This window comes from Tamandua tetradactyla, chromosome 16 (genome assembly GCF_023851605.1).
Source record: "Tamandua tetradactyla isolate mTamTet1 chromosome 16, mTamTet1.pri, whole genome shotgun sequence".
NCBI lineage: Eukaryota > Metazoa > Chordata > Mammalia > Pilosa > Myrmecophagidae > Tamandua > Tamandua tetradactyla.
In genome coordinates this window covers 30,207,662-30,235,429 of record NC_135342.1, presented here as the reverse complement: position 1 = coordinate 30,235,429, position 27,768 = coordinate 30,207,662, and the positions used below count along the sequence as shown (strand labels likewise).

Genomic DNA, 27,768 nt, shown 5'->3' with positions numbered 1-27,768 from the left:
ATCCTATCTCTCTCTACCCAAAAACAGGCAGCTGGTACAGCTCCAGCACATTTATTGGGAGAGTGGGCCTAGGTGGGGACAGTGGGGCAGGGCAGCAGGGAGTTCAAGGAGGGAGCAAGGTGGGGAATGAAGGGGAGCATCTGCTTGATTGAGGATGAATAGAGAAGTGTGGAAGGTGAATTGCTTGGGATATCTGGCTGGGGACTTGGGTCAGAACAAAGAGCTGAGGTGTTAGACTTGGGGAAGGGGGCCTGGGGTATCTGCAGAAAGTCTGGGGAAATTGGGGGATGTCTGTACAGTTTGAGGGTGGGGATCAGGTTGACCTGGGACAAGTGGGGTCTGTCCAAGGGTGGGGATCAGAAAAGGGATTCAGAAGCCTAAATTTGTCTAACTGGGATTTCAAGACAGAAGATGGGCGTGGGGAGAGTGGAGTGTCTGGTTGGATTAAGGGAAAGAGTCCGTTTGGGGAACCCAGCCCGGATGGTCTTGGGTGGGAGTTTTGTACAGAGCCTGGGACAGTGAGGGGTAGGGTGTGGGGAATGGGGGAAGTTAAGTCTGACTCTTCTGGGGTAGGGGCAGGGCTGTGTACACATAATCTGGAGTCCAGGGGAAGGGGTTTGAAGTGGGGGGTGTAGAGGAGGTTTCTTCCTAGAGTAAGAGGAGAATAGGAGCGTCTTGAATAGGGATATCTGCCAAAAGAATGGAATCAGTGGGGAGGGGAGCTGAAGGCTAGGGGTAGTGCTGGCATAGGATCTGAAGGCAAAGAAGGATTGGGAGCAGGGTCTGAAAGTTGGGAGAGGGGGTATCGGAGAGTATAGGGCCTGGTATCGGGGCAGGGTCCCGGATGGGTGTTGTGTGGTCTTGGCGCGCTCAGGACATCTGGCTGGGCAGAGTCAGGTCGACTTTAAAAGAGGGGGCCTGGGGAGGCCCGGGATTCAGGCGTGCCCGGATCCCTACTTGGCAGCAGCTGGCGGGGCCGACGCGGGAGCAGCCTGGATGGACAGGACGCCCTCGGGGGACAGAGCAGACGTCACGGCGGCTGGGTCCACCCCCGGCGGCAAGCGGTAGCGGCGGTGGAACTCGCGTGCGATGTAGCCGTGTTCATCCTGGGGACGGGGAGAGGCTTGAGCGGCACTGCCCCTGCAACCACCATCCCAAAGCTCTTAAAGTAAGGTCTTCGCCCCGCCCGGCCTGCCTGGCCTTCAAGACAGCGTTCCGGCCCCACCCCCGCCAGAGAGCTCACCGGGCGCTCCTCGTGCCGCGCATGCACCTCCACGTGTTCACCCACCACCTTGACTGCAATCTCCTCCGGTGAGAAGTGCTTTACGTCCAGCAGCACCGAGAAATGGCCAGGATCCGTCGGCACCTGAGCATGCGGGGCAGAACTGTCATCGGGAGGGGCAAGGCTCCCGGGACCCATCAAGGCCCTTCTCGCATGGGCCTCGGTGCTACCCCGCCCCAGCTCCTCTGACCCGCGCCTCCGGAACTGGGGAGTCCTCCGTGTGACGGAGTAGGGTCCCTCTCCCCAAGTCAGCATTGGGATCCACTTCTCACCCAGGGTGATGTGGCTTCCTTTTCTTGCAAGGTCGGGAACTTCCACCTTTACAAGGTACCGAAACCTGACTCCCACCTCCGGTGTTAATGACCCCTTATCACCGCTCCCCCTGGGGCACTGACTTCCCACTTCTCAGTCACCGGATTCCGTTCCCTATCCAGGCCAGAAATCACGAAGACGCCTATTCCCCCAGTCTCTAGGTTAGAATCACAGGACCCCTCTGGCCCTCGGCAATTACTGGTTCTCCTCCCCCACTTCTCAGTGGCCAGGGCCCACTTCCCAGGTCACAGGACCCGCCCCCCCCACACACCTCTATCTTTCCAGGAGACATCGGGCCCCCCACACTCCAATCTCCAATCTCTCCCTAGAATACCAGAACATACCACGCTTCGGGAGTCACTGGGGGGCTCCTCCGAGCTTCTGAGAATGACTGGGCTCTCCCCTCTTTCTTCAGAGTGAACGCCCCACCCTAAGGGTGATGAGCCTTTCCACCCCCTCAGAGCGACAGAAACCTCCCAAGCTCTTCAGTAACCCGGTGCCTCCACTCCTCTCAGAAGGCTGAATTCCACCCTTGGGGGACTCTGGAATCTCCTCCAAGTGGCCGGGATTCTACACCCCACTAAAAGTCATCGGACATTCCCTCAACCCCCTCAGGAAGACCCGGACCCCTGGCCTCCGGAGTGACCGGGTTACTGCCCCTCCCCCAGGCTTGGCACCTGGGCTACGGGCAGCGCCACGCTGGGTGCGCGCAGGTAGTAGGGGGCGAGCGCTGGGGGGCAGACTGCAGCCAGTTCGGCCTCGAGTAGCCCCTCGCCGAAGCGCTGGTCAAAGAGGCGCCCGGGCGCCGAAAGGCCGGGCAGTGGGGCCGAGGCACGGCGCAGCCAAGTCGGCTGTACAGGCACCGGGATCTCCATCCTGCTCCGCCGTCGCCGCCGCCGCCCTGGGCGCCGCAGTGCCTCTGCGTACGCGGCAGCCGCCTTATAGCGCACCCCTATGCCCGCCCCTCGGCGGGCCGCCCAGGGACACCGGGACCGCGGCCAGACCTGGCCATTAGTAGAGCCTTATTTAGAAACCCCCAACAATGACTTGGCCATTTATTGAACGCCTGCTGCATGTCTAGCAAAGGCAGCCAGGGAGGTGTCATTAAGAGCCCCCAACTTCCCTTGGAGGCAGCCTTGCCAGGGAGGGGGAGGCGCGGCGTTTGGGACCCAAGGCCAAGAACCCCACTACAGAGCCCCCGGCCCTTTTAATACACCCCCACTCTCCAGGCAGCTCTGGGGATGACGCAGATGGCGGCCTTGGGGGCAGAATCCTGGGTAAGGGAAATGCAGCGACCGGGCAGGTTGTCAAAAAGACACAGAACAGATCCTACCCCCACCCTCCGCTGGGCCCTGGGATCAGCCTCCTAGCAAGCCGGGCCTAATTCTGTTCCTCTGACTCAGCCTCGGGTACACAGGCAGCAGGATCTGCCAGGTGAGCAGCGTCCAGGGGTCGCAGGCACCAACAGTACAGGCTGGCCCCCCGGGGCCGAGGCCCGAAATAGCTCCTTTTGATCCTGCCACCTCGGCCAGGTGCCCAGACCTGGCGCCTGGCTCAACCAGCTGCTCCTGTATACAAGAGGGATGTGATTAGATAACCGACAGGACTGCTGGCTGGCTAAACTGATGGACGATGGTTAGCGAGAGAAAAGACTCCCAGATTGTCCCTGCAACCAGAAGTACAGTGGTTAGATTGGAATCCGAAAGGTAATTCTACAGCAAGACGCCGAGCGGCCTTAGATCCTTTCCATTCGTTTACAGGCTTGCCAATCACTGCTGCCCGGTATAGGCTCACCATTCAAACATGCTCTCTCGTTACAGCCAGTCACGAAACTTCTCCCTTTGGCCACTTTACAGTTAGCTCTATTTTCCTCCCGTTCATTGGCTGCCTTGGGGGGCCGCTCTTTTTCCGCGCGAACACTACCAGAGAGGGGCGGGGCTGAGGAGCATTGCTAAACGACAGAGATGCGCGCGGGGCCTGTAGGTGAAGGAGCGGAACTGGCGCCCTCAGGGCCACGAGATGGACCGCAAGTAAGACAGATCCTTCTTCCGGGGATAACAGGAGGCCTGAGGAGGACCGAGGGATGAGGGCGAAAGAGCCTATGGGCAGAGTCGCGAATCTCTCGCTTTCAACCTCACTGGAACTACAATTCCCAATATGCCTCACCTCCCGTTACCCCTCCAGCCTTGGACTTCACCATCCCGGGGCGGGGGGGTGGTCCTCTAAGTATCTTATGTTTTGCTTTGTGGCCCCAAGGGCTTCTTTCCTCTAAAGGTGCCCAAGGGCATCTTGGGAATTAAGTCTCTTTCTTTTGAATTTATCTCCAGACACCCATGGTGTCTTTCCAGTATTCTAGCGTCTGGTGAAGCCCAATGACTCATGGGGATTGTAGTCCGCCTCTGTTTTTCTCCTTAGTGCCCCAAGTGATTTATGGTCTAGCAATGGTTCTTAACACCGCAAACTGCATCAAAATCACCGGGAACGCTTTGAAAAAGATAGGGATGCCTAGCTCCACTTATAGATACCCTGATTCTTTGGGTCTAGGGTGGGGACTGAACATACGTATTTTTAAGAGGCCCTCCTAGACTGGATCGAACGTTGAGAACCGCCAGCTAGCAGTTCCTGGGTCCTGCTCAGAGGGTTCATGGAAATTCTGCCTCCGGTATCTTTACATTGAATAAGCATCGGTGTCTTATGAAAATTAGACATCTCTTCCAGAGATCCATGAGAATTATAGTCTGGTCCTGTTACCACCCCCCACTCCACACCGCGCCCCACTCCATTCTCCCCTTGCAGTCTGCCAGTGTTCTCCATACAAGGCAGACTTTTTAGGGACACTCCCTGACTCCAAGCCATTACAGCCTATCCAGAAGCCAGACCTGGTGCCCCAAGGTAAGGACACCCCACAGAGAGTAATGTGTGCCAGCCCAGTAGCAAGGGAGTGACAGCTAGAGGGAAGGTAAACAAGGGATAAGAGATGAGGGTGAGAGGTTAAGAGACAGTCCCGGGCCCCCACTCCCCCAAAGGCCCTGCCCTTGTCCAGCCCTCTACCACCTAGTTCCTCTACCACAGTCCCTATCCGTCTGAGTGGTTACCACTGTGGGATGTGTTTCTTCTTCTCTGGACTGAGACATCATGTGTGTCTTTGTCCTGCTATAGGAATGCCTACTCAGACCTCACTGTTTCATCTCTTCCTCTCCTCTGTCTTAGGCCCTGAACCCATTCCAGCACCACAGATCCAGGCTACCAGCAGTTCCCCAGGCTCTGGCCACAGCTCCCAACTCCCCTGAGCTATTTGAGGAGTCCTGGCCATCCAGCTCAGGCACTCCTTCCACAACCAGCACCTCTGAGGGACAGATGGGAGCCCTACCACCACCCATCTTGGCAGACAGTGAGGACTCCGTGGTGGCCAAGTAAGTACCACCAGAAGCCTAAGGGGAAAGGAAAGTTTGGGTCAGAGGGAGAAGGCACGCATCCCAGAATAGTCATCACAGCCAGAGCTGTTTATGCAGTACTCTTTTAGGACCAAGTACTTCATGTGTGTTATTTAGAGTTTAGGTTCTGGAACTGTACTGTCTGGGTTCAAATTCCAACCCTGTAGCCTATCTGTGTGATCTTCGCCTCAGTTTCTTCATCTGTAAATTTGGGATACTAATAGCACCTATCCCCTAGGGCTGTTTTGAGTTTTCAATGATTTACTGTATGTAAAGCATCCATAACAATGCCTGTCACAGAGTGAGCACTTTGATTTGTAGAATACAGGTTCAGCTGCTATAACAATGAATCTCAAAATAATCGCGGCTTGAACAAGAGAATTTATTTCTCTTTCCTGACGGTTCACGCAGAAACACTTAGCACTGATAAGGCAGCCCCTAGGCTCCTTGTGTCTTACTGTTCTCCCATCCCTAGGCTATTACCCTTACCTTCATGAACCAAAATGGTCCCAGCTACATCCACTTTCCAGAATCACATTTGTTAGTCCATCTTGTTAGTCCAAACCTAATCACATGGCCTCAAGACTACAAGGGCATCTAGGAAGTGTAGGCTATAGAAGAACGGCTGTATGCCCAGCTAAAAATGGCATTACTTTGTGAGAGAAGAGAACAAACAAAGAGGAGCAACTACCAGGCTCTGCCATGGTGCTTGATAAACACTGTCTACTGTTATTATTATTTTTTTTATTATTTGGCTCACCTCTTTCCACCTACTTCCCATGCCCTTATGCTCACAGGTATATAAACCGGTTCCGCCAGGCCCAGCCCACAAGCCGAGAGGAACGCCAGCCTGCAGGCCCAACCCCAGCTGACTTTTGGTGGCTGCAGCCCGAGTCTCTAGCCCCCAGCAGTCAACATGCAGCAGGTACCTGTTTTAGTCCCATCTATTGCCACCCCCAGGCCTGAAACCTTTCTTCATCAATGCCCTTGGAAGCCTCTCCTATTAGGCCCTCTAACTCAATTAGGGGCTTCTCAGCAGGAGCCAAGAAACCAGAAGGAAGATCCAACGCAGCAGCCCCAACTCCTGCCAAGGTGGCCAGTGCATCCAAGGCTGTGGGCCCCCTTCAGGAAATGAAGCAGGTGACATCTCCATCTATCCCCTCCCCTGTGCAATTGAACTGATAGCACCAGCCCTGGGAAAGAATTACAATGGATCCCCAATTCAAGGAAACTTAACCAGAATGGAAGAATTTTTGGTTAGTGCAACTAAGAAATCCAAAAGTTGATGCTTTCAGGCATGGATGGATCCAGGTGTTAGGACAGTGTTGTGGGAACGTCACTTTCTCGGCTCTGTATTCCTTTTTTGGGCTCATCTCAGGCAGCCTTTTCCCTCACATTAACCAAGATGGACCCCCAGAGCCTAGAGCCTCCCATGGTACTAACTTAGCTACTCCAGGGAAAGAGAGGACTTCTCCAATAGCTCCATCCAAAGCCCCAGGACTCCCTCTCATTGGCTTATCCTTGCGCCAAGCCCTGAGCCAGAGAATAGAATGTTGTGATTGGCTAGGCCTGGTGAAGAAGATGACCTTCCTGACAACAAGGACTTCACAGATAACAAGGACTGTACATGGGGGTAGAGGGGATTCACAGATGAAAATCGCTCTTGCCTGAAGAAGCTTAGAGGCCAGCAGGTGAGGGTAGCAGGTGGAGTGCAGGCCTTCTGTCCAGAGCTCCTTTCCCAGCAGCCTTTGTGGTGGAGCTGGCCTCTGACCCCTCTCACCCCACAGAGCCTCAATACATGGGACTCACCCCTATTGGACCTGGAGACGCTAAGCCTGCAGAGCAGAGCTGCGAGGCTGCTGAAACGCAGGTATTCCCCCACCCCCATCAGCCTCCCCCCTCCTTCAGCTCCAGGCCAGGCCCTAAGACCCCCATCACCTCACTTCTTGCCTTTTCTCTGCAGCAAGGACTCCATCTCCTCCTCCCTCAGCCCCAGCGATACTAGCAACTCCTCAGTCCCCTGCAGCTCCAATGGCACCTCACCCTTCTCCATGTCCTTCACCTCTGACTTTAGCAAGGACCCTGGCCACAGGGTACCTGGTGAGTGCTGGGAGGCCAGGATTGGGGCAGCCTGGGAGTGAATCCGAGCTCTGTCCCTTATCGGCTGTGGGAACTTGGACCTCTCTGGGCTTTGTTTCACCTACTGTAAAAGGGTAATAATTATACTCCCTTCTATGGGTAGTGTGAGGATTAAATGGGTTGGTGAATACATGGAAAACACTTGGCACAGCTCTATCAACAGTAGCCATCAGTAATATGACAGAACTGCCATTCTCTATCTGCAGTTCTAAATACAAATCGCCAAAACAGAAGGCTTTTGGCAAATCTGACAACACATTTGACTAGACAGCAAAATCAGACCTGAAGAACATGAGGCTATTTATAATCCATATTTATCTCGGTGAGGGTGAATATTCATAAGTTTTGCTATGGATATATTATGTTAAACCATATGTAATTTTTGTTTATGCACATCAAAAAAGGTTGAATATTGGCAATTTCATAGCTCTGAAATTTCTGTCCCTAGATTTCAGAGATGGGATCAAGGACCTGGGTACTATTACGGCTGTTATTGTTGCTTGATTTATTCTCTGCCCAGGTTCTGGGATACAGCAGTGCAAAGGCCAGAGTCGATCAATATCTCATAGGGCTCCCATTCCAGTGAGGGTGGGCAAGCACAAGTAAATAGAGGTACTTGTGCCCAACTTGTGCCATTTGTTCACCTCTCCTTCCTAAGCCTCAGTTTTTTTTTTTTACCATTTTTTTCTTTATTAATTAAAAAAAAATTAACAAACAAAACATTAAGATATCATTCCATTCTACATATATAATCAATAATTCTTAATATCATCACATAGTTGCATATTCATCATTTCTTAGAACATTTGCATCGATTTAGAAAAAGAAATAAAAAGACAACAGAAAACTAAATAAAATGATAACAGAGAAAAAAAAGATTATACACACCATATCCCTTACCCCTAGCTTTCATTTATCGCTAGCATTTCAAACTAAATTTATTTTAACATTTGTTCCCCCTATTATTTATTTTTATTCCATATGTTCTACTCTTCTGTTTACATGGTAGATAAAAGGAGCATCAGACACAAGGTTTTCACATTCACAGAGTCACATTGTGAAAGCTATATGATTGTTCAATCATCATCAATAAATATGGCTACTGGAACACAGCTCTACATTTTCAGGCAGTTCCCTCCAGCCTCTCCACTACATCTTGAACAACAAGGTGATATCTACTTGATGCATAAGAATAACCTCCAGGATAACCTCTCGACTCTGTTTGGAATCTCTCAGCCATTGACACTTTGTCTCATTTCACTCTTCCCCCTTTTGGTCAAGAAGGTTTTCTCAATCCCTTGATGCTGGGTAGCCACTCGCCTGCTGATGGACATTTTGGCTGTTTCCCTCTCTTCGCAATTGTAAATAATGCTGCTATAAACATTGGTGTGCAAATGTCCGTTTGTGTCTTTGCCCTTATGTCCTCTGAGTAGCTACCTAGCAATGGTATTGCTGGGTCATATGGCAATTCTATATTCAGCTTTTTGAGGAACCGCCAAACTGCCTTCCACAGTGGTTGCACCATTTGACATTCCCACCAACAGTGAACAAGTGTGCCTCTTTCTCCACATCCTCTCCAGCAATGTCATTTTCTGTTTCGTTCATAATGGCCATTCTGGTGGGTGTGAGATGATATCTCATTGTGGTTTTGATTTGCATTTCTCTAATGGCCAGGGACATTGAGCATCTCTTCACGTGCCTTTTGGCCATTTGTATTTCCTCTTCTGGTAGGTGTCTGTTCAAGTCTTTTTCCCATTTTGTAATTGGGTTGGCTGTCTTTTTGTTGTTGAGTTGAACAATCTCTTTATAAATTCTGGATACTAGACCTTTATCTGATATGTCATTTCCAAATATTGTCTCCCATTGTGTAGGCTTTTTACTTTCTTGATGAAGTTCTTTGATGCGCAAAAGTGTTTAATTTTGAGGAGTTCCCATTTATTTCTTTCTTTCTTCAGTGCTCTTGCTTTAGGTGTAAGGTCTATAAAACCACCTCCAATTATAAGATTTATAAGATATTTCCCTACACTTTCCTCTAAGAGTTTTATGGTCTTAGACCTAATATTTAGATCTTTGATCCATTGAGTTAACTTTTGTATAAGGTGTGAGATACGGGTCCTCTTCCATTCTTTTGCATATGGATATCCAGTTTTCTAGGCACCATTTATTGAAGAGACTATTCTGTCCCAGGTAAGTTGGCTTGACTGCCTTATCAAAGATCAAATGTCCATAGATGTGAGGGTCTATACCTGAACACTCTATTCGATTCCATTGATCAATATATCTATCTTTATGCCAGTACCATGCTGTTTTGACCACTGTGGCTTCATAATATGCCTTAAAGTCAGGCAGCGTGAGACCTCCAGCTTCGTGTTTTTTTCCTCAAGATACTTTTAGCTATTCGGGGCACCCTGCCCTTCCAGATAAATTTGCTTATTGGTTTTTCTATTTCTGAAAAGTAAGTTGTTGGGATTTTGATTGGTATTGCATTGAATCTGTAAATCAATTTAGGTAGAATTGACATCTTAACTATATTTAATCTTCCAATCCATGAACACGGTATGCCCTTCCATCTATTTAGGTCTTCTGGGATTTCTTTTAACAGTTTCTTGTAGTTTTCTTTGTATAGGTCTTTTGTCTCTTTAGTTAAATTTATTCCTAAATATTTTATTCTTTTGGTTGCAACTATAAATGGAATTCGTTTCTTGATTTCCCCCTCAGATTGTTCATTACTAGTGTATAGAAACAGTACAGAATTTTGAAGTTTGATCTTGTAACCTGCCACTTTGCTGTACTCGTTTATTAGCTCTAGTAGTTTTGCTGTGGATTTTTCATGGTTTTCAACATATAGTATCATATCATCTGCAAACAGCGAGAGTTTTACTTCTTCCTTTCCAATTTTGATGCCTTGTATTTCTTTTTCTTGTCTAATTTCTCTGGCTAGAACATCCAACACAATATTGAATAACAGTGGTGATAGTGGACATCCTTGTCTTGTTCCTGATCTTAGGGGGAAAGTTTTCAGTTTTTCCCCTATTGAGGATGATATTAGCTGTGAATTTTTCGTATAGTCCCTTTATCATTTTAAGGAAGTTCCCTTGTATTCCTATCCTTTGAAGTGTTTTCAACAGAAAAGGATGTTGAATTTTGTCAAATGCCTTCTCTGCATCAATTGAGATGATCACGTTATTTTTCTGCTTTGATTTGTTGATATGGTGTATTACATTAATTGATTTTCTTATGTTGAACCATCCTTGCATACCTGGGATGAATCTTACTTGATCATGATGTATAATTCTTTTAATGTGTTGCTGGATTCGATTTGCTAGAATTTTGTTGAGGATTTTTGCATCTGTATTCATTAGAGAGATTGGTCTGTAGTTTTTTTTTGTAATATCTTTGTCTGGTTTTGGTATGAGGGTGTTGTTGGCTTCGTAGAATGTGTTAGGTAGTTTTCCCTCCTGTTCAATTTTTTTGAAGAGTTTGAGCAGGATTGGTACTAATTCTTTCTGGAATGTTTGGTAGAATTCACATGTGAAGCCATCTGGTCCTGGACTTTTCTTTTTTGGGAGCTTCTTAATGACTGATTCAATTTCTTTATTTGTGATCGGTTTGTTGAGGTCATCTATTTCTTCTCAAGTCAATGTTGGTTATTCATGCCTTCTAGGAAGTTGTCCATTTCATCTACAGTGTCGAGCTTATTAACATAAAGTCTTTTATAGCATCCTGTTATTACTTCCTTTATTTCTGCAGGGTCAGTGGTTATGTCTTCTCTTCCATTTCTGATTTTATTTATTTGTATCCTCTCTCTTCTTTTTGTCACCCTCTCTAAGGGTCTATCAATCTTATTGATTTTTTCATAGAACCAACTTCTGGTTTTGTTGATTTTGTCAATTGTTTTCATGTTCTCAATTTCATTTACTTCTGCTCTAATCTTTATTTCTTTCCTTTTGCTTGCTTTGGGGTTAGTTTGCTGTTCTTTCCCTAGTTCTTCCCAGTGGACAGTTAATTCTTCGATTTTTGCTCTTTCTTCTTTTTTGATATTATCATTTAGGGCAGTAAATGTCCCTCTTAGCCCTGCCTTTGCTGCATCCCATAAGTTATGATATGTTGTATTTTCATTTTCATTTGCCTCAAGATATTTACTGATTTCTCTTGTAATTTCTTCCTTGACCCACTGGTTGTTTAAGAGTGTGTTGTTGAGCCTCCACATATTTGTGAATTTTCTGGCACCCTGTCTGTTATTAATTTCCAACTTCATTCCTTTATGATCTGAGAAAGTGTTTTGTATGATTTCAATCTTTTTAAATTTATTGAGACTTGCTTTGTGACCCAGCATATGGTTTATCTTTGAGGATGATCCATGAGCACTTGAGAAAAAGGTGTATCCTGCTGTTGTGGGGTGTAATGTCCTATAAATGTCTGTTAAATCTAGCTCATTTATTGTAATCTTCAAATTCTCTGTTTCTTTATTGATCCTCTGTCTAGATATTCTGTCCATTGATGAGAGTGGGGAATTGAAGTCTCCTACTATTATGGTGGATGTGTCTATTTCTCTTCTCAGTGTTTGCCACATGTATTTTGGAGCATTCTGGTTCGGTGCATAAATATTTATGATTGTTATGTCTTCATACTGAATTGTTCCTTTTATTAGTACATAGTATCCTTCTTTGTCTCTTTTAACTGTTTTACATTTGAAGTTTAATTAGTTGGATATTAGTATAGCTACTCCTGCTCTTTTCTGGTTGTTATTTGCATGAAATATCTTTTCCCAACCTTTCACTTTCAACCTATGTTTATCTTTGGGTCTAAGATGTGTTTCCTATAGACAGCATATAGAAGGATCCTGTTTTTAAATCCATTCTGCCAGTCTATGTCTTTTGATTGGGGAATTCAGTCCATTAACATTTAGTGTTATTACTGTTTGGATAATATTTTCCTCTACCATTTTGCCTTTTGTATTATATATATCATATCTGACTTTCCTTCTTTCTACACTCTTCTCCACGCCTCTTTCTTTTGTGTTTTCATATCTGTCTCCAGTGCTCCCTTTAGTATTTCTTGCAGAACTGGTCTCTTGGTCACAAATTCTCGCAGTGATTTTTTGTCTGAGAATGTTTTAATTTCCCCCTCATTTTTGAAGGAGAGTTTTGCTGGGTATAGAATTATTGGTTGGCAGTTTTTCTCTTTTAGGAATTTATATCATCCCACTGTCTTCTTGCCTCCATGGTTTCTGCTGAGAAATCTACGCATGGTCTTATTGGGTTCCCCTTGTATGTGATGGATTACTTTTCTCTTGCTGCTTTCAACATCCTCTCTTTCTCTTTGACCTCTGACATTCTGATTAGTAAATGTCTTGGAGTACATCTATTTGGATCTATTCTCTTTGGGGTACGCTGCACTTCTTGGATCTGTAATTTTAAGTCTTTCATAAGAGTTGGGAAAGTTTCAGTGATAATTTCCTCCATTAGTTTTTCTCCTCCTTTTCCCTTCTCTTCTCCTTCTGGGACACCCACAACACGTATATTCGTGTGCTTCATATTATCAGTCAATTCCCTGAGTCCCTGCTCATATTTTTCCATTTTTTCCCTATAGTTTCTGTTTCTTGCCAGATTTCAGATGTTCCATCCTCCAGTTCACTAATCCCATCCTCTGTCTCTCGAAATCTACCATTGTAGGTTTCTATTATTTTTTTTCATCTCTTCTACTATGCCTTTCATTCCCATGAGTTCTGTGATTTGTTTTTTCAGACTTTCCATTTCTTCTTTTTGTTCATTCCTTGCCTTCTTCATATCCTCCCTCAATTCATTGACTTGGTTTTGATGAGGTTTTCCATTTCTCTTCATATATTCTGAATTAATTGTTTCAGCTCTTGTACCTCATTTGAACTGTTGGTTTGTTCCTTTGACTGGGCCATATCTTCAGTTTTCCTGGTGTGATTTGTTATTTTTTGCTGGCGTCTAGACATTTAATTACCTTAATTAGTTTATTCTGGAGATTGCTTTCACTTCTCTTACCTAGGGTTTTCTTGCTGGATGAATTTGTTGTCTATCTGTTCTTTGACATTCAGTTCAGCTTTTTCTGGACCTCTAGTTTAGGTTTTGTTTAACAGAGGAGAATTTTTTGGTTCTTGTTTTCTTGTTTCTTGCCCTGCTTGTATGGTACCTTTTTCCCCCCACCCTTAGGAGGGTCTACATAGATATTATAGACTCCAGCCGGATTTTGCCAGACTAAACTGGCCTCCTATCAGGGGGAAGGAGTCACCTCTGTCAGTTTTCCCTCAGGGTGAGTCCCAGCAGGTTAAAAGACTTTCCGGTGAAGTCTCTGGGCTCAGTTTTTCTTATCCTGCCCAGTATGTGGCGCTTGTCTGCCTGCAGGTCCCACCAGCATAAGATGATGCAGCACCTTTAACTTTGGAAGACTCTCCCTGCTTTGGGCGTGGTGGAGACAGAGGAGAGGTTGTAGGCTGGTTTTAATGGCTTCAAATTACGAAGCCCTGGGGTCTGAATTCCTTGAGGGAGGGATTCCACCTGAGTTGGGCTTCACCCCTCCCCTGGGGAAGGCACAGGCTCGAGACAAGCCCTGCCTGAAAGGAGCTTGTTACTGTCTATGCCTGGGGCAGTTGCAGCCTGAAAAGTCCTGCCTCTGAATCCAGAAGCAGTCAAGCCTTTGTAGAAATGCAGCCACAAAAACCTGTTTCTTTTCTTTTTTTCTTTTTCCGTCAGCCCAATGAGCGACTTTCTGCTTTGACCAGGTTCACCTGAGCTGGGGGCCTATTTTTAGTAGTCAGAATTTGTTAATTAACGTCGCAATTGGTGTTTGGTTGGACTCAGCCCCTGCTGCTGTTAAAGTCTCTTTCCTTTCCCTCTGGGAAGCAGCCTGTGGGGGAGGGGTGCCAGCCTCTGTGGCTTGGGGAACTCACGGTTCTGGGGAGGCTCGCAGCTGGTCCAGCTGGTCCAGACTGGGGTACACCGTGTGTCCGGTCTCTGACCTGGCTCCAGGAGCTGTTCTGTACTGTTTCTGGTTATTTAGTAGTTGTTCTGGAGGATGAACTAAAACATGCACATTGCTAAGCCACCATCTTGGCCACACCCCCTCGGCATTTGGTCTTTATATTAGCACTGGGGAGCCACAGAAGGGTCCTGAGCAGGAAAGGGATGTGATCTGTCTTGAATGTCAACAGACTCCCATTGGCTGCTGTAGACATTCAGCAAGAAATATCTAGGCCAGAGTGCAAGAAGCAGAGTAGAGGGAAGCAGCCAAGTATGGAGGGGGCAGGTTGTAGCAGGCAAAGGGGAGGAATAGGTCTGAGATAATGTGGCCTTTTCTCATATGTAGAGCATCAAATGGCAGGACCTCTGAGAAATGATCATGGTGAAGGAAATACTGCTCTGGGTGATGGGAATGAAGTCTGATTGGTCCATTGCACTGAGGACAGGGCCCAGCTCTCTCTTAGTCACTGCTGTGTCCCCAGCATAGGGCTGCGCACTGGGGTGAAGCACAATAAAGAATTCATTCTGCATCCATGTCACAAATATTAATTGCACCAGGCCCTGGTGGGGATATGGTAATGAACAAGACAGACAGCTCCTTATGGAGCTGGTATTATGAAGAGAAAGACAACAACAAATAAGCAAAGCTGTATAATGTTTAGAATGTTAGAAAATGGTAAGTGCTAAAGAGAAAAATGAAACAAGCAAGAGGATAGGGAGGGGGAGGGCTAAGAGTTGTTACAATTTCCCATGGAGGGGCCAGAGACCTAAGGAAGGAGACAGTTGAGCAAAGATCTGAAGGATGTGAGGAGTGAACCCTATGGATACATAAGGGAAGAGTGTTCCAGCATATCACCTTTTACAGAAGACAGGGGTAGCCAGGGGAGGGTTTTGAGCCAAGGAGGGCCTTGGTCTGACTCCCGCTGGGGGAAGCTTGAGCCAAACAGAGTGGGGGTATAGAGAAAGTAAAGGGCCCAGGAAGGAGGCTGCTGCAATGGTCTAAGTGGGGTTACTAGACTGGGGCAGGGAAGTAGGGGGAAAGGAGACAGTGGAAGGGAGAATTGTGCAGCTTCTGGAGAATCTGTTTTGTTCACTACTGTAATCCCATTATCCAGAACACACAGTAAGAACTCAATAAATACTTGCTGAGTGAATGAAAACAGGCTGAGAAGCCCATGGGTGCTTTCTCATTTGATGCTGCCTCCCTGCCCCACTTTCCAGCCCTGGGAGGAGTTGGGACGTTATCCTGAGAACACGTCTGAACAATCTTTTGGTACTGCAGAAGTGGTGGAGGCTAAAAAGGCCCCCCCTACCTCCCCTCTCCCCTCTTCTACTTTCTCCACAGCAACCCCAACAGCAGCCCCCACCCATGCTCCAGCTCTGGCCTCCTCCCGGACACCCTTGCGGCCAGAAGATGACATTCTGTACCAGTGGCGGCAGCGGCGGAAGCTTGAACAGGCTCACAGGGGCGAGGGTGATGGGCCCTGGGTGTTGTCCAGGAAGCCTGCCCTCACCACTCCGGTGAGTTGGTGGGGATTGAGAAGCCTGAGAAGGGATGGAGGGGGTAACTTGAGGGGGACTGAAGACTCTCCACCTACCTTGCCCTCCCAGGTCCCTGGTTCCAACTGTCTACAGACCTCCCCTGCGGAGACCCTCGGTCCTCTGGCCACTCAGCCTCACTGCATGCCCCTGTGGGGCAGTGTGGCCCGGCCCGGCCCCCCGGAGGCCTTGTGTGTAGACGCGACTCCTGTACCTACAGGAGCCTCTCCACATATCCTCTGGGGCCCAAGCCCCCACGGTTTCTTCTGGGTCCCGCAGCCCAGTCCCTGGGTATCTTTGGGGGCAGTTCCCCTAGTGCCACAGGTCTCCACCCCCGCCCCCCCGGCTACCCCCCAGGGCCCGCCCGCCCCTGCGCCTGGCCACCCCTCCCAGCCCGAGAGGTGGGACCCCAGGCCTCGGAGGGGTAGAACCTCGCGCCGGGAAGCTGCTAAGCAAGTCCCGGCAGCCGGCAAGGAGCCTGACTGGCAGCTCAGGGGCGCCCTGGACCAGGTGGTGCAGGCTCGGCTGTTCCCGGACAGCCCGGAAGACACGCCCTCTAGCCTGGAGGGCCCGCCTCCCCCTGAAGCGGAATACCCCAACGTCAAAAGCACACCCCCTCCGACCAAGGAATCACGGTTTCCAGACGCCGACAGTCCGCTGGGTGGGTCTAAGGCTGAGTCTCGGGAGAGTCAAGCCGCTCCCTCCACTGCAGCCAGGTCCCCGCAGCCCAGGGTCCCGCCCCCTCTGCTCCAGGGGGAGGTCCTCGAGCCTGCGGCCACGCCCCCGCCAGCCGCCAGCCACGCCCCCTCAAGGGAGATGCTCTCCCAGGCAGCCCGGCTCCTGCAGGCCGCTGAAGGTGAGCGAAATGCGTGGTCACCTGGATCTGAGTTGTGGTCGAGTCCCCTTGGATCCGGCCCCCTGGAGTTCTTTCTTCCCTCCCAGACTCCGATGGCAGTGAGTTCCAGGATGATCCCGTGCTGCAGGTGCTAAGGGCCCAAAGGGCAGAACTCCGGCGGCGGAAAAGGTGATCCTCCTGCACCCAGCCTGCGTCATCTGACACCTTGTTTGCCCACCCTCCCTGAGTTCCTTTCCAGACCCCAGACCCCAATCCTGAGCACAGGCCCCAGTCTCTCCTCCACTGCTTTTTCTCCAGGGACGTGGACACAAGATTATCCCACCTACTGGAGCACTCCCGGGATCCGAGGTCTTGGTGCCTTCAGGCCAGGCGACTCTGAATTGTACACATTCTATTTTCCCCAATAAAACTTTTTTTTTTTTCAGAGTACTGTTGGCTGTCTCTGACAAATGGGTGGTTTGGGGAAGGCAAAGAAGGGTGCTAATTTAAGAAAATACACTCCCGCCAGTTCTGCCCTGCTCCCCTCACACACACACAATCACACCCCATTCCTGACACTTGAAGCAGAATTTCTTGTGGTTTCATCCCACCTGAGAGCATAGTTGGAGGTCCAGCCTAGTCTTCAGGCTAGACTGCCATCTTCCTTATCTTACTCTCAATTAGGAGTGGGTCCTCCTGTCTCAGATGGGACCAAAGGGACTGTCCTTTACGTAAAGTTATTATAGTCATCCGAGTATAGGACAATGGTCAGTCGTCAGTCCACATTCTACTTGAGTCAGCTGCAGCATTTGATCCAGACAGTCCCTCCGTGAAGCACCTCCCCAGTTTCAAGGACCACACACTCTCCTCTCACCTCTGGTTGTGCCTCATCATTGCCCTGTCTGGCAAATTTGGCATGTCCCAAGGCCCTGGCCTTGACTTTTCTATCCATACCCCCCAGGTGCTCTCTAGTTTCATGGCTTTAAACCTCCCCTTGATTCTTCTAGCCCCCTAATCTCTATCTCCAGCCTAGATCTTGTTTTGTATGTTATGTGAGTTATTTGGGTGATGAGGCAGATAGATGCACAATCAGCTAAGAATGCGCGAAAAGGACAGCTTTATTACATCAAAGGCCTGGAGAAGGAGGGGGGAGATGGGGGCAGTGGAGGAGCCCCTGAGTTTTCCTAATCTAGGCTCCTGTGAGGATCGGTAGGGGAAGAAGATGTGTGGGGGGTAGTGAGCACATGTGAGACCCAAGCTTTTGCCTTTGTTGTGACTCAGAGGGGAGGGATAGGACTTTCCCGTGGATACTGGGATTGACAGTTTCGAACTACATGGTGCTAAAAGCAGGAGCCCCAAGGGTTTTTTTGAAAAGCTGAGGGCAGCTTCTTGTCATCCAAGCCACGTGGAAAAACCTGTCCTGCTACTGAATTAGGAGGCCTGAAAGGGCAAGGGGCCTTTCAGAAAAAAAAATAGCAGGGGCTGTTCAGAGAAACCAGAGTGGCTCTTATCATCCATACCATGTACAGGTACAGGCCTTGCTAGTTGGGGTTATTCCCAGGGCAGGGCCAGTCTCCCCAGGTAGTGGGGTGTAGCTTGAGAAAAGGTCCCATGAAGGTCTGAAGATAGTAAGGATGTGGGAGGAATCATACATATCAACAAAGGGGCTAGAGATATTATTAATGATGTGTATTTGTTGTTGCATCTCTTGTAAATTAAATGGACTTGCTCTGAGTTGTATATGCAACGGGCCATGTTGTCCATGGTACAGACACCCCACTAACTGGCCAGCAGATGAGTTGACCATTGTGGAGGGGGTGGCTTACAAGTTAGCCTTCAAGGTACTGCATGGGTCCGCTGGGCAGGCAGTTGGCAACTCTACAAGGTATAATCTCATGTCTGAGTCCCAATGCTGCAAGCAACACTAAGTCCTGTAGTCCAACTCCTGTGGTCCTCTCCAGTGACAAGGTCATGGGCAAGGACAGTGTCATCTGAGGTGGTGACCACGAGGGGCCAACACAGGGATATCCTTCCTAAGTAACAATCCATAAAGGAAGGGGAATTTTGTCATGGGCTTTTAAATACCACTGGTCAACTCTAGTCATGATATCTGTAGGCTTTGTAAAATGGTTGTCATCACAGAGCTCCATGACTTTTAGGGTGCATCTAGGATGCACCTAACAAAGGCTTTGGCTGCGTATTCCAGCGCAGCCCCCTACACTTCCCTCCTCAGGAAGGACATGCTTGTCTATACTTATATGCCAATCAGGTGTTAAATTTTTTGTAGGCACTCTGCAATCTAAGCTCCTGTTTTATAATAGTATGTTTGACAAGCTGGAATAGAGGATGCTTAGCCATGCAGGTTTGATCTGATTCCACTCATGAGGCCATTGGTGCTAAATGAGACTCTTATTTAGGGTATAACTGGATGGAGAATCATTTGTGCATTGGTGCCAGTGAACCCATTTGATATATAGGTTGCAGATCTTTGGGTCCTCAGCCATGCTTGGTGACATGCAGGGTGCAGGTTGTTGAGGAGCCACAACCAGCAATGTCCATTGTACCATCCCTGGGCCCTATTTTAGGATTAGCTGAATACTATTTGATACTTCTTGGGCCTGCATAGTGAGGCCTTCGTGGATTGGTAAGTGAGCCTGTGACCCATGCAGCCAGCAAAAATATCAAAACCCAGAGGTGAACACTGACACCACACCAGTTGGAAAGAACTGGTTTCTGGGGCTACTACTTGTATCATGGTAGCCAGACCTGGTGTTGTTTTTTCCCTTATTGTAAGATTGCATAGACTTGCTTTCGAGGCTTGCTGCACTGTCATGTTTGTTGGCCCAAGTGTGTGCCTTTTATGGGTCACAGACATTCATGGCAGGGCAAAAGGGGGTCATTTTTTGGTTTTGTTTTTTTGAAAGTTCAGCAAATTCCAAATAGGATGTTTTAATTTGTTAATGCTGCCAGAAATGCAATATACCAGAAACGGGTTGGCTTTAATAAAAGGAATTGATTAAGTTAGAAGTTTACAATTCTAAGGCCATAAAAATATCAAACGAAGGCAGTCAGAGAAAGATGCCTTGATTCAAGAAAGGCTGATCTAGGAAAGGATATGATGCCTTCTGTTGGTCTTTGGCTTCTGGTTTCAAACAGATTCTTCAGGGTCATTTTCTTTCTGCATCTCCAGAGATCTCTGTATCAACTCTGAAGCTTTTTCCAAAATGGTTCCCTCTCTCTTTTTTTAAAATTTATTTATTTATTAATTTAAAAAATTAACAACAAACAAACAAAAACATTAACATATGATCATTCCGTTCTACATATATAATCAGTGATTCACAATATCATCACATAGTTGCATATTCATCATTTCTTAGAACATTTGCATCAATTCAGAAAAAGAAATAAAAAGACAACAGAAAAAGAAATAAAATGAAAACAAACAAAAAAAGATTATACATACCATACCCCTTACCCCTTGCTTTCATTGATCACTAGCATAGCAAACTAAATTTGTTTTAACATTTGTTCCCCTTATTATTTATTTTTATTCCATATATTCTACTCATCTGTTGACAAGGTAGATAAAAGGAGCATCAGACACAAGGTTTTCACAACCACACAGTCACATTGTGAAAGCTATGTCATTATTCAATCATCATCAAGAAACATGGTTACTGGAACACAGCTCTACATTTTCAGGCAGTTCCCTCCAGCCTCTCCATTACATCTTTTTTTTTTCTTTTTTTTCTTTTAGCATTTCAAACTAAATTTATCTTAACATTTGTTCCCCCTATTATTTATTTTTATTCCATATGTTCTACTCTTCTGTTAACAAGGTAGATAAAAGGAGCATCAGACACAAGGTTTTCACAATCACATCTCCATTACATCTTGAATAACAATGTGATATCTACTTAATGCATAAGAATAACCTCCAGGATAACCTCTCAACTCTGTTTGGAATCTCTCAGCCATTGACACTTTGTCTCATTTCACTCTTCCCCCTTTTGGTCAAGAAGGTTTTCTCAATCCCTTGATGCTGAGTCTCAGCTCATTCTACAGTTTTTCTCAGTCCCTTGATGCTGAGTTTCAGTTCATTCTAGGGTTTTTCTCAGTCCCTTGATGCTGAGTCTCAGCTCATTCTAGGATTTCTGTCCAACATTGCCAGGAAGGTCCACACCCCTGGGAGTCATGTCCCATGTAGCCAGGGGGAGGGTGGTGAGTTTGCTTGTTGTGTTGGCTAGAGAGAGAGGCCACATCTGAGCAACAAAAGAGGTTCTCTTGGGGGTGACTCTTAAGCCTAAATTTTAAGTAGGCTTGACCTATCCTTTGTGGGGTTAAGTTTCATATGAACAAACTCCAAGACTGGGGGCTCAGCCTATAACTTTGGTTGTCCACACTGCTTGTGAGAATATCAAGAATTCAACTTGGGGAAGTTGAATTTTACCCCGTTCTCACCATTCCCCAAAGGGGACTTCGCATATACTTTACACTCACTGTTCGAATCACTGTGGGAGTCATCGGGGCTTCAGTCTGGACAAACCAACAAAATCTCATATCCTACCCAAGGTTCCAAGTACTTATGGTGTTTAATCAAGCTATCTGCATAAGTTATATTAGGAAATGCACTAGTCAAAATATAAATTTTGTACCGAATAAACATTTTTTGCTTTAGTCTCATACATAAGGTGAAATTTTAAAATATTAATTATCATCTATTTTCAGCACCCTGCAGTAATGACATTCCTATGTTCTTCCTCATGCAAAAACATTTTTAAAATTTGTACATTTAGTCACTATTATTATACACTCTAGGCATTCCTAGCTTATACCATCTCAATCTTTATTGTCTATCTTTCTTTCTGATTTCATTTATGCCCCCAGCCCTCCTCCCTCTATCATTCTCACAAGCAGCTTCATTCAGTGTTTTAACATAATTGTATTACAGTTAGGTAGTATTGTGCTGTCCATTTTTGAGTTTTTATATTCAGTCCTGTTGCACAATCTTTATCAAAAGGGGTCATTTTTTATGAGACTGGCATCCATCAGATGCAGCTTCTTCTCTCTATCTCTAAAGGTGACCCAGACCTTTCCATTGCTTGGTTTGGGAGCTAGAATCTCTCCTTCCTGGTGGTTCTGGCATTGATGGGAAGTGTCCCATGTAATTCATATAGCAGTGGGAGAAGGGTTTAATCCCATTGCTTGGAATGTGACCCCATCTATGAGATGCCAATGTTTGGTTTTGGAACACAGGTCACAGCCTTTAGTAACTATTTGGCCAATGATTTGTCCACAGGCAAGTTTTTTTTTTTTTATTTTGCATGTGCACAATCTACCTACTGGGCCACCAATTGGTAGGGGAAGTTTGGGAGGCCTGACCGAGCAGTCTCTGAGGGACCTATTGGACATGCTGTGTAAGAATCAATTTAAAGCCATGTCTCTGAACAGTGACTAGTACGGTGAGTGGAACATGAATGGAAATGGGTGAGGGGTGAGCTGTTTCTAAATGCAGAACCTCCGTCAAGAGTCTTTTTTCATGAGAAAATTGTTTCCGTTAGTCTGACTCCCTTGCCAGCCTTTTAGCCACCACCCCAAAATCAGTGAAGATTTGGAGACTGGGCAACTGGCAGCTCAGAATATTCTGGAGGACTAACTGGAATACTCCCAGTTCTGTCAACTGTGCAGACACCAACAGCCACCTCGGGTAAGCACAGTGTTTGAAGCCGGGTGACACGCCGTAGCCCTCCAGTGAGCTGCATTGCGGACAACAATAGTATTGCCATCAACGAGATATAACGTCTTCCTTTCCATGTCAGGCAGTAGGTCCCAAGGGGCTTTCCTCTTGGCTAAAGGAGGGGGCAGCGGGAGTGCCATTACCAGTATCTCAAGATCCATGGGCAAGGGACTGAGCATGGAGTAAGCCATATCCTCCTGCAGTTTGCAAAGGCCAGGTGTATCAGGTACCATTTCCATGTTACTAGCGAGGTTTCAGTGCCCTTGCTGAGAATTCCCTCTGACCCTTGGCATTACGGGAATCTGCATGCTCAGGCTGATAGGTTGTGGCCCCACAAGCACTTCTGCTTTTTGAGGGGTGGTGGGGAGGGTGCATGGTCCCTGAATTGAACCAAGGTCTCCCGCATAGAAGGTGAGCATTCTACCACCGAACCACCCATGCACCCCTAGCCCTTCCGCTTCTAAGAGTCCAATGACATAAAACAGTTAGAGGAAAATGTAGGGAGATATCTTATGAAACTTACAATTGGAGGCGGTTTTATGGACCTTAAACCTAAAGCAAGAGCACTGAAGAAGGAAACAAATAAATGGGAGCTCCTCAAAATTAAACGCTTTTGTGCATCAAAGAACTTCATCAAGAAAGTAGAAAGACAGCCTACACAATGGGAGACAATATTTGGAAATGACATATCAGATAAAGGTCTAGTATCCAGAATTTATAAAGAGATTGTTCAACTCAACAACAAGACAGCCAACCCAATTACAAAATGGGAAAAAGACTTGAACAGACACCTACCAGAAGAGGAAATACAAATGGCCAAAAGGCACATGAAGAGATGCTCAATGTCCCTGGCCATTAGAGAAATGCAAATCAAAACCACAATGAGATATCACTTCACATCCACCAGAATGGCCATCATCAACAAAACAGAAAATGACAAGTGCTGGAGAGGATGCGGAGAAAGAGGCACACTTATCCACTGTTGGTGGGAATGTCAAATGGTGCAACCACTGTGGAAGGCAGTTTGGCGGTTCCTCAAAAAGCTGAATATAGAATTGCCATACGACCCAGCAATACCATTGCTGGGTATCTACTCAAAGGACTTAAGGGCAAAGACACAAACGGACATTTGCACACCAATGTTTATAGCAGCGTTATTTACAATTGCAAAGAGATGGAAACAGCCAAAATGTCCATCAACAGACGAGTGGCTAAACAAACTGTGGTACATACATACGATGGAATATTATGCAGCTCTAAGACAGGATAAACTTATGAAGCATGTAATAACATGGATGGACCTAGAGAACATTATGCTGAGTGAGTCTAGCCAAAAACTAAAGGACAAATACTGTATGGTCCCATTGATGTGAATCGACATTCGAGAATAAACTTGGAACATGTCATTGGTAACAGAGTTCAGCAGGAGTTAGAAACAGGGTAAGATAATGGGTAATTGGAGCTGAAGGGATACAAACTGTGCAACAGGACTAGATACAAAAACTCAAAAATGGACAGCACAATAATACCTAATTGTAAAGTAATCATGTTAAAACACTGAATGAAGCTGCATCTGAGCTATAGGTTTGTTTGTTTTTTTTACTATTATTATTACTTTTATTTTTTTCTCTATATTAACATTCTATATCTTTTTCTGTTGTGTTGCTAGTTCTTCTAAACCGATGCAAATGTACTAAGAAACGATGATCATGCATCTATGTGATGATGTTAAGAATTACTGATTGCATATGTAGAATGGTATGATTTCTAAATGTTGGGTTAATTTCTTTTTTTTCCGTTAATTAATAAAAAAAAGAAAAAAAATTTTAGTAAGCAAAAAAAAAAAAAGAGCCCAATGAGCAGCCAGTATTTGCTATGCTTAGACCAAAGACTCCAGGGAGCATATATGAAGGTAGGCAAGGCCTCTAATTTAAAATTCATTCCCAGTGGGACAAGGGTCATGGTGTGGGAAATGGCCGGTTGTACCAATTCTTAAGGCTTATTGTCAAGGCTCTCTCCAGGGAACAGCAGCAGCTGCACATGTGATTTTGCATGTGGGCTGTCATGAGGGTGAGAGATGTGGGACGTGTTACCTCCACTACACAAATCATCCTGGTAAGTGTGAATCCTGACATGTCTTAGTGGCTGAGGTGGGCTTCTGTTTGATAGTATGGGAATCTGTCTGCCCTTAGAAAACTAGGTGATACCCAGGACTTTGACAGTTTGATGGCCCTTGTTATTGCCCAGCCTCATTTTTGTAAATGATATGTGTGGCTTGATCCTCTTGTAGACCCTTCTTTAGAGTCACCCATTGCAGATGTTAGCTATATAGCAGTAGTATTAAGCAGTTTTTTTTTAAATTATTCTAGTAACATGTATACAACCTAAAATTCCCCCCTTTAACCATTTTCAAATATATAATTCAATGCTGTTAATTATGTTCATAGTGTTGTGCTCTCATCACCACCATCCATTACCAAAACCTTTCCATCATCCAAATAAGAACTCTGTGTGTTTTAAGCCTTAACTTCCTATCCCCCATTCCCACCACATCCTCTGGTAACCTATATTCTAGATTCTGATTCTATGAGTTTGCTTATTCTAATTATTTCCTATCAGTGAGGCTATATAATATTTGTCCTTTTGTGTCTGGCTTATTTCATTTTTTACATGATGTCTTAAAGTTTCATTCATGTTGTTGCATGTATCAGAGCTTCATTCCTTTCAACAGCTGAATAATATTCCATTGAGTATATATACACATTTTATTTATCCATTCATTAGTTGATGGACTCTTGGGTTACTTCCATCTTCTGGTGATTGTGAATAATGCTGCTGTGAACATTAGTGTGTTAAGCAGTTTTTTGAAGACCATTTGTTAAGGTCTGGGAGGTAGCAGTGAGAATTTTTTTTTTCTCTTTCTCTGTCTCTCATTTTTTTTTTTTTTGAGATATTGGCACCTTTAGTAGAACATTGACTAAGTCAGTCACAGTAAAGCAACTGCACATACTCCTACATGTATCTTTTATTAATTAGGTGATGTTGGGAAGAGGAACTCTGCTGGGCAGGATTTGTGCATTATGGTTGTTAGAACTGATGAGTAATCGCCCTTCTTTGGTAGAGAGTTTAAAGAAATTTATAGGTCGGAGCCCCACAGTACCTTGTTTCAGGCAATATTGTGGCATTTATCACCTTTATTGACAAGGGGCAGTTTTGTACTGGTGGGAGCATTTGACATGACCCATGAAGGGAGCAAAAAAATGTGATCTTATTTTAGGCAACAATTAAAGCATCAATATCTACGGGGGTAGGGGGGGGAAGTAAGAACAAAAGTGCCACCACTTGGGGTAGCTGTTTAATTAGAATTGTTCCAATGGCCACTACTCTCAGGAGGCAGGGGACTGGACCTGTGATATGCAGGATACTAGGCTTGATAGGCCAGGGTCTGTGACACTGATGGAGGCCCCTCAGGTCCTGCCAGTAGCCCTATCCCGCCCACAGCCTCACTGAGAGTACTGAGTATGAGCCTTGCTCACAAGGCTGAGCAAGGCTCCCTGGTAATTTGACAGGAGGGGCTCCCTGCAAGAAAATTTTCCATTACTGTAAGAAAAATTTCCATGACTCAGTGTCAAGTGGGGGCCTTCCTAGGGCCAGAGAAAAATTCTGAGTCTCTTTTGTCTGAATGCTTTAGAAATGCTATGCTCATTGTGTCATCTCAATCTTCTAAATTAACACTCAGGCCTCATTCATTGTTTTCCAGTGGGCATCTGTCTTGGTGGTAACACATTCTGTATACAGGTATGCCTCTCTTTTTTATTTTATTTATTTATTTATTTTTTAGTCAATAGGGGATGGACTCAGAGTGTTTAGTAATATCAACTAATTGCCTTTTTTTTTTTCTCTCTCTCTTTCCCTCTGGGGATAAGAGTGGCAACTTGGACCTTATGTTAAAGACTCTCGGCACTTTTCTTGTCCTCCTGAACAAAATTTTTATCAAAATGATATACTCAATATACTATTCCTATTTTATACAGGAGTTTCGTTACTTCCTCTTTATCATTGGTCTTTTTGTCTCAGGTATGAAGACAGCCTGTCTCCCTTTTACTTATTATTATTATTTTGGCTTTTAAAAAGGGGAATTTGTTATGTTCCAAGTTTACATGTTCTAAGGCTGTGAAAATGTCCAAATTAAAGCAAGGCTATAGAGATGTCCAATCTAAGTCATCCAGGAAAAGATATTTTCATTCAAGAAGACCGATGAAGTTCAGGGTTTCTCTCTTAACTGGAAAGGCATGTGATGACATCTGCCAGTTTTCTCTCCAGGCTTTTTGTTTCAAGAAGCTCCCCTAGGGGTGTTTTCCTTCATCTCCAAAGGTCTCTTGCTAGGTGGACTCTCATGGCTCCACGCCCCTCCCTTCTAAATATAGTGGGATCCTGGTGGTTGAGGATGACTTTAGCACAGAGGCCAGAGGCTGGGAGGGTGCTGGAGTTAGTTATGTTATTTAGATTCCTTGTTCACGCCTGCTAATTGTCTCATCTCCTGGGCCAGTTTGGGGAGGGAGGTAATAATTCGAACCCCTTAGCAACCAATCAGCTGTCAAAATTTGGGGGGAGGGTCCCTCTGCCCTGTCTTATATCTACCACCTCTCTCTCCAAGATGTCCCAATTGACCTCAGAAGCTTAGGGTCCTTACCCAAAGATTGGACCCTTAATAACCCCTGGAGTCAGGGGATGGAAAGTGACAGCAGTGAAGACAATAGCAACGTAAGAGACACAGACCTTTCCTCGGGTCCCTTTGGCCAGCCAGGTGCCACATTATCCCAGTCAGGAGTATTCCCTTTCCCCATGTGCTCTGGTTGGGGAGATAGTCTTTAAAGCCAGAGACACTATAAATACCGTGGAAGAGGGCTAGAAGACACAGCTCAAACAGAAGGATCAAGGAAGGATACTATTTCAATACAATGCCGCCTCTGGGTGACTTGGCTGCCATGGTCAAAGGCAGGCCCACGAATCTTCCCCCTTAAGCAGAACTGGAAATGGCCCCTCCTTTAAGTGTGCCTCCACATCTTTGCAGAACAATAGTTAATTAATTTATGTCAATTTGCACTTGAGCAACTGAGACACATTGTTCCCCTCTTGTCCTGATAAGGCCAGTGACCAAATTAAGCAGTCTCCAGGGAGCCAGCTGGTGCCTCTCTGCAGGTCCATCGTTAATACAACTACAATTTGGGGTGGGTCACCTAGGCAACACCTGGTAGATACAAAAGGTAAACTAAGCAGCACCAAGGAACACCAGCAAGTGGTGAGCCTTCCCAAGTGAGCAGCAGGCTGGAAAGCAAGAGCTATGCGCAGGCCATCCCACCTAGATGCAGTCGGTCAGCATAGAATCACCAGGCTTGTTGCACCAATTGTTATGGATGTTATGTGAAAGTTCTTTGGGTGATGAGGCACAAACACAGATACCCAGCTAACTATGAATGCACGAAAGAACAGCTTTA

At 46.1% G+C, this 27,768-nt stretch overlaps 2 protein-coding genes across 4 annotated transcripts; one reads left to right on the top strand and one right to left on the bottom strand.

The window, feature by feature from the left end:
- Positions 1 to 35: 35 nt before the first annotated feature.
- On the bottom strand, positions 36 to 2,522 carry HSPB6 (heat shock protein family B (small) member 6). Its single transcript, XM_077132092.1, has 3 exons — positions 2,272 to 2,522; positions 1,244 to 1,366; positions 36 to 1,106 (listed from the first exon to the last, which is right to left on the bottom strand). The coding sequence occupies exons 1-3, from the start codon at positions 2,467 to 2,469 to the stop codon at positions 954 to 956; spliced, it is 474 nt and encodes a 157-aa protein (XP_076988207.1). The 5' UTR covers positions 2,470 to 2,522; the 3' UTR covers positions 36 to 953.
- Positions 2,523 to 3,290: 768 nt separating this feature from the next.
- On the top strand, positions 3,291 to 16,980 carry PROSER3 (proline and serine rich 3). 3 transcript variants are annotated; one of them, XM_077132082.1, is made up of 10 exons: positions 3,291 to 3,624; positions 4,805 to 5,007; positions 5,826 to 5,953; positions 6,068 to 6,168; positions 6,816 to 6,898; positions 6,992 to 7,128; positions 15,502 to 15,677; positions 15,768 to 16,551; positions 16,638 to 16,719; positions 16,849 to 16,980. In XM_077132082.1, the coding sequence occupies exons 1-10, from the start codon at positions 3,559 to 3,561 to the stop codon at positions 16,928 to 16,930; spliced, it is 1,842 nt and encodes a 613-aa protein (XP_076988197.1). In that variant the 5' UTR covers positions 3,291 to 3,558; the 3' UTR covers positions 16,931 to 16,980. The 3 variants fall into 3 exon arrangements, with proteins under 3 accessions (XP_076988197.1, XP_076988196.1, XP_076988198.1); XM_077132081.1 differs by having other exon boundaries at positions 6,065 to 6,168; XM_077132083.1 differs by lacking the exon at positions 3,291 to 3,624 and adding an exon at positions 3,635 to 4,486 and having other exon boundaries at positions 6,065 to 6,168.
- The last annotated feature ends 10,788 nt before the right edge of the window (positions 16,981 to 27,768 follow it).

Coding starts and splice junctions, on each gene's coding strand:
- HSPB6 (XM_077132092.1), bottom strand. CDS start 2,469: ATGGAGATCCCGGTGCCTGTACAGCCGACTTGGCTGCGCCGTGCCTCG. Junction 1,367..2,271: donor TGGCGCTGCCCGTAGCCCAG/GTGCCAAGCCTG, acceptor CCGCATGCTCAG/GTGCCGACGGATCCTGGCCA. Junction 1,107..1,243: donor CGCGGCACGAGGAGCGCCCG/GTGAGCTCTCTG, acceptor CCCCGTCCCCAG/GATGAACACGGCTACATCGC.
- PROSER3 (XM_077132081.1), top strand. CDS start 3,559: ATGCGCGCGGGGCCTGTAGGTGAAGGAGCGGAACTGGCGCCCTCAGGG. Junction 3,625..4,804: donor GGCCACGAGATGGACCGCAA/GTAAGACAGATC, acceptor CCTCTGTCTTAG/GCCCTGAACCCATTCCAGCA. Junction 16,720..16,848: donor GAACTCCGGCGGCGGAAAAG/GTGATCCTCCTG, acceptor CTTTTTCTCCAG/GGACGTGGACACAAGATTAT.